This window comes from Nematolebias whitei, chromosome 2 (genome assembly GCF_014905685.2).
Source record: "Nematolebias whitei isolate Nwh7 chromosome 2, NemWhi1, whole genome shotgun sequence".
Classification (NCBI taxonomy): Eukaryota; Metazoa; Chordata; class Actinopteri; order Cyprinodontiformes; family Rivulidae; genus Nematolebias; species Nematolebias whitei.
The window spans coordinates 49,341,047-49,347,046 of record NC_056499.1 but is presented as its reverse complement, the minus strand read 5'-3'; the positions used below and the strand labels follow the sequence as shown (position 1 = coordinate 49,347,046).

General features: G+C 42.4%; 1 protein-coding gene across 1 annotated transcript in view; it reads left to right on the top strand.

The window, feature by feature from the left end:
- Positions 1–1,486: 1,486 nt before the first annotated feature.
- Positions 1,487–6,000, top strand: part of tp53bp1 (tumor protein p53 binding protein, 1) — a gene marked incomplete at both ends in the record, with an annotated part of 265,669 nt that continues 261,155 nt past the window's right edge. The window contains 6 exon segments of the mRNA XM_037692237.1: positions 1,487–1,562; positions 1,648–1,732; positions 3,188–3,255; positions 3,338–3,439; positions 3,622–3,676; positions 3,744–3,904. Coding sequence (XP_037548165.1) covers positions 1,487–1,562; positions 1,648–1,732; positions 3,188–3,255; positions 3,338–3,439; positions 3,622–3,676; positions 3,744–3,904 — 547 coding nt within the window.

The following is a 6,000-nucleotide window of genomic DNA, read 5'->3' as shown; positions in this document are numbered from 1 at the left end:
TACACCTCTTTTGGCTTCTTCACTCTCTGAACAGCTTCTGTGAAACTTTTATTATTAATTACTTTGATTAGTTCCATTTCCACTGCTCTTTTCCTGATTTCACATCCTCTGTAGGTTACCCTGTGTTGTTCTCCACAGTTACAACAAGTACCCTTTCCATTTTTACACTCATCATATCTATGCTCCCCTCCGCACTTTGGACATCTTTGTTTCCCCCTACATGCTGCTGCAATATGTCCGTACCTCTGGATTTATAACACCTGAGAGGAGGAGGGATGTATGGCCAAACAGAGAAGCACATACATCCTACTTTTATCCTTTCAGGGAGAACAGCTGCTTGAAACTCCAACATCACTGACAGACTTTCCTTTCTTTCACCTTCAACAGCTGTTCATCAGTCTTTTAATTTTGCTGACTTCGCCTCCATAAATACTGGTTAAAAATAGGGCTGCTGCATTCTGGACCAGTTGTAGTCATGCAATGGAGGTCTGACTGATACCAAACAGGAGTGAATTGCAGTAATCAAGCCTAGATGTAATGAATGCATGTATTACTGTCTCCAGGTTATTTTTGGACAATATGGGCTTCAGTTTAGACAGCCGCCTCATTATAGATACTGATGGCTGTAGACAGGAAGGATCTCTTGTAAAGGTCCATCCCACAGTGTATCCTAAGAAACTGGCTGCAGATGCCGTCCGATCCGTCCACCCAGACTCGGCTGGCCTCTCGGTTCCCCCGGGCTGTAGGACCGCCCGAATGCCGAGCATAACTCCTCCCAGAGCGATGGCCACTCCTCCCAGCAGCCTGCCGAGCTCCTCGTCACTGCGGACAGCCAATTGTAGGTGCCGAGGGCCGATCCTGTCCTTCCGCTGTCATGAGCCATGTTTCTTGCTAGTTCCAGGATCTCTGTGGTCAGGCATTCGAGCACAGCTGGCAGGTAGATGAGAATGCGTCCACAGAACATCCTTTTCAACTCGTTTGAAATTTAGGGCTGTAGTTGAGATATTACTTGAGCTTTTGAGATGTTAATCAGCTGCTGTTGGTGGTAGAAAACTGCCTTGTTGCCATGGTTATGCATCATGGCAAATGTCCCAAACTAAAAAAGTTTCGGTAAAAATCCTTCCAGCTGCACAGCATCCGATACCAGAGGAAACAATCATCCAAAAAATGTGACTTACATCCAGAAAAAGAGGAATTAAAGTTTCCAAAAACAAAATCTCAGAATGAAAGTAACAGAGCTGCTCCAACATGCAGCCACCTTGAGCGGCACAATTCTAGAATTTATAAATAGAAATATAGAAAATTATAAAGAGTTCACAAACATTCAAGCACCACTGTAGATCTAATAACAGACGCTTGTCAGTAAAACCAGCAGTGATGATTCTTAGATAGTCCAAGAATTTTCTACTGACAGGACAAGACTTGTTTTGATAAATGTCCTAATTTACATTGTGTTGCTTTGTCAAATCATTGTTTTCCTCTTCAGGAGTTGATCTCGTCACCACGAGGTGGTCGATTTTCTCAGACCGACAGCCAGTCAGAGAACAGCCAGACTGAACCAGGTTTGAAATTGTCTAATCTCTTGCATTTACATACAAGATCCTCTTCAAGTCCCCAAAACAAAAATGTTGCTGCTGCTTTGAACAGGTGCTGCATCTCCAGCCGACATCAACTCACCCCTACAGGAAGAGAGTCAAGTTTTAAACATCTGCCCCCCTCCAAACAAAAAACGGTACGTGCATTATGATGGTCGAGGTCCACACTAGTCCGATTTCTACTTTTTCATATTTAGTTAATGTAGAAAAACAAAGGTGAAAGTAAATGGTATAAAATATTTACTAATGTACCAAAAACATAATTATCCTAATTTAAATACCTTTTGTCTGTGAGATGCATCCAACCAGACGAAGGTTAAAATGACTCGCGTCTACCACCTTTCTTCAAACGGAGTACAAGTACTTAGATTTGACTTGTCAATACCGAGTACCAATATAAGTACTAATAAATGATGTTACTCTTCCAACAAATATGGGGAGTGGTGGCGCAAAGGTTAGAGAAGGTGGGCATGTGATCGGAAGGTTGGCAGTTCAACTCCCTGGAAAGACGACATCAAAATGTGGATGGGAAAGGTGAAGCACCCACACCTGCTTCTGCCCTCATATGTTTTACTCTGGACCCTTGAGCAAGGCCCTTAACCCCACCATCTGCTCCCCCAGGCTCTAGATGGCAGCTCTCTGCTCCGCACAGAGGGCTGTGGTAACTCGGTGTCTGTGGTTGTGTCAGGAAGATCATCTGACATAAAAACAATCGCCAAGTCTTTGTGAGTTAGTTCACTGTGGAGACCCCTGAAGGAGCAGCTGAAAGAAGAAGACACTAGCTATGTTTAAATGGACACAAATAGTCGGATCAAATGGCCGTTCGGAATAAAAATGTGTCAAGTAAACACCCTGTTCGGGTTATTTTTTGTTAATTCAGCGTGATCCGAAATAATTTGTGATCAGAACGAAACGGGTGGTTTACGCCGATTCATAACCCGAACAATGCACATGTAAACTCTTGATCCGTTCATTTTTATCTGATGGTGAAAAACTGACCTGACTGCGCATGTGCGACTTTGTTATTTCCGCCTGGCTAATGCTAATAATGTTAGCATGTCAGGGAAGTAAAACTGGTCAGTGAGTGACAACATTTCTACCAGAAACTTTGAAAGAGCTGAAAATGATCTGTATCACATGTAGCTCAGTCAGGGCGGGCAGGAACGTCTTCACCGTCATTAAAACCAGTCATGGGTCCATTTTGGGTGCTCAGGTTTGTTTACGTTCATCCCGGAAGTAAACTGGAAGTAGAACTTCTTCTTCTGTGTTTTTTTTAAGGAGCGTTTAGCACTCTGCGTATGTCAGCATTTCTGTTCAGAACAAAGCCCGCTGCATGTAAACACTCGTCATGAACAGACTGGGCCCATGTAAATAATACATTTGAATTATTTAATCTGAAAACATTTCAATCCAGTCAAAGAATTTTGCGTATGTAAACATAGCTATTTGCAGCTTTGATGAGCAGATGTGAACCTCTGACCTACAACTGGTTCTTCCCATTTTATTTTATTAACTTGTGAAGTTATTTGACTGTTTTCTTATCTAGCTTTTCAGAGAACTGTTTCTGATGACGTCTTTCATTTGACCTTTAGGTGTGCAGCAGAAGATTGTGAAATGGATCCTGGAGCTGATTCTACAACAAACTGTGTTCAGTCTGAAGGTATGCAGTCTCTGGAAGTAGAATGTCTGTCTGCTTATGTAGTATTTTTTTTTAAATAAACTGCATTTTGTTTGTATTGTAGAGAGAACTTCTCAGTTTGGATTTCTGGAGCTTTCTCAGAGTCAAGACCTTCGTGCAGATGAAGACGTTGATCAGCCAGACCATGAGAGGCAAAGACAACCAGGTTTGTGTTATTCCTTCTCTCTGATCCAGAAGTGCTGACCTCCATGTCTGCAGACGGTTCTGCTTGTCTCTTCTGTAAAGAACTGGTTTTACTCCTGTTGACTGAAGTGGAGCAGCGATGTGTGAAGGTTAATCTGACTGAGATGTTCATGTTGACACTGAAGAGTCTGTCTGTCATATCAGCAGGGCAGAGCATCAGCTCCAGAACTTCAGAGATACTGGACCACAAAGCAGCGAGGTACATCTCAGTGGAACACTTGGAGTGTTGGAAATGCAAGTTCATAATCTGAAACTTGTTTTTTCAGGTCTGAGGTGAGCTCCAGCAGCTCCTCTGAGTCCCTGGGTGAGCCAGGCCGCCAACTGAGTGTCCAGGCTCTGCTGCATTCTCAGAACCTCCAGTCTTCTGCACAGCAGGATCGTGAGGTCCTGTCCTCACAGGAGGACTTGTTTGATGCTGATAAGTCAGGTACGTATGTCCATGATGCGTTCAGGAACACAGTTATGAGTGGTAAACATTTCCAACCTGGATTTTAAACAAAAAACTAAACAAAAATTACAACTATCCATCAGCGATCTTCACTACTATTTGGGTTGCTAGTGTTTGTCTCTATCAGTCAATGTGTGAGAGGCATGGGGCATGCCCCCCCCCTCCCCCCAAAAAAAAAAAAAACTACTCACATTTTTCATCCCTTTTGAGTTTGCAGATATACATCTGTGAGTCAGACTAACAAAAACCATAACAAACCTCTTTTGTGAGGGTAATCTGCATGTGAAGCCAGCTTACAGAACACCTCAGCTTTGCGTGGTGGTTGCCCTCCCCCAGAAAATTCTGAATAAAGTAAATGCCATTTCCTGCATTCTGGTGTATTTTAATGGGTTGTTAAAATCTGTTTACCTACACAAGTAAACTTTTGATTCAGTAACTATTTTAGAGAGCAACAACAACAGCTCTGTCCTTGTGCTTGAATAGAACAACTCCGCTTCCGTCAAGGCAACATGCATCCTACCCCCCAATGGTTCTAAGCCCAACTCTTATCCACTGAATTCAGCCCTGCACGTTATTGTCTGACTCCACATGTGAAACCTCCAGGTACCTCCTCCGTCTGTTCATGACGGCTGTCTGTGGGCTCCTGCTATCTGGTTAGCTCGGCACCCCCCCCGCTCCAGTCTTGATTGCCACTGCCTTCAGGTGCTTCAGTTCTCAGTTGTCCAACTAAGAACAATGAGAAACCTTTTTTTAATTAAAGTAAATTGGACTGTTTTTTCAACGTTTTGATCGCTGTTATTTTTGACAAATTAGCGCCGTTGTTTTGATACGTGATGTAATGTGAATAATACACATCAAACTTTTCTCTCATTGTATTTTTAATAAATTATCAAAGTTTTATAAATGACCCACTTAAACTATAAAACTGATTTGCAATTTAGTTGTGCCGTTTAATTATATTTACAAGTTTTTTTCTATAAAAATGCGAGATGACTTTGGACTTTTAGGGGCGGAGATTTGAGTTACCGGATCCAAGCAAAGAGTTTTGTCGCAACGCACCCTTTCAAAATAAGAGAGTCCCTGCATCCTGTTCCGACAGGATCCAGCTCAAATTAAGCACTGCATCTCTTCCTTCAGAATGATGTTGGTCTGGATGGTGCTTCATTAGAGAACACTGTACTGTGTACTTGTACTAAGGTCATGTGCACAGCATACTGTGTACTTTTACTAAGCTCTTTTATGCTTTAATCCCTGGGACTATTTATGTATTTTTCTCATATGACTTTTCTATCAGACAAAAGTTTTACATTGAATCTTGTGCAGGCTTCTTTCTGGCTTCCTGAGCTTGTTTTCTTTCATACGGTCTACGGTTCAAACCCGCTGACTCAAGGCGATTCAGGCTACTTTCTCACTGCTGATTTATTCCCTAGCTAGCTATTCTGCAATTAAATTAAGGGTTGGTGCAAATTTTCATTCAACCTTTATTTAGACAGGTAAATCCTATTGAGCCTCGAGGCATTGAGCCATCGAGCCTCAAATGTATGGACAGTTGGCTGAACATCTTTGTGTATGAAGGAGATTAAGACACAATTGAGCCTCGTGCCATGAATGTATTCAATGTAGATGTTTTTTCTGGATGTTTCCAACCAAACAACTGCTCTTATACACACAGCTGTTGAACCAGAGAGCACTGAATATCACTTTATGTTCAATAAACAGACAAAAACTAACCTTGAATGTGTCTCATCGAGTGACACACACCATCACCTATACTTATAGGTTTTTCTGTCTTAAATTTCATTCAGTGTGGGATTAAAAGGTCTTGTGTTGGATTTCTCCTTCTTCCTGGCTCTTGAATTTTGCCCCTTTTTCCATTAGTACCTTTAGTACCGGTACAGCACGGTTCTACTCGGCTCGGTACGGTACACGTTTGCCCCTTTTGCACTGCTCCTACTCAGCCCCAACTCTGCTCAGATCAGCCCGTTTCCACCGCACTTCAGGACCAGTTCTGGAGGCGTGTCCAGAATCCAAAATCCTGCGAATGAACTTTTAATGAACTTTAGTTCACCGAGTGA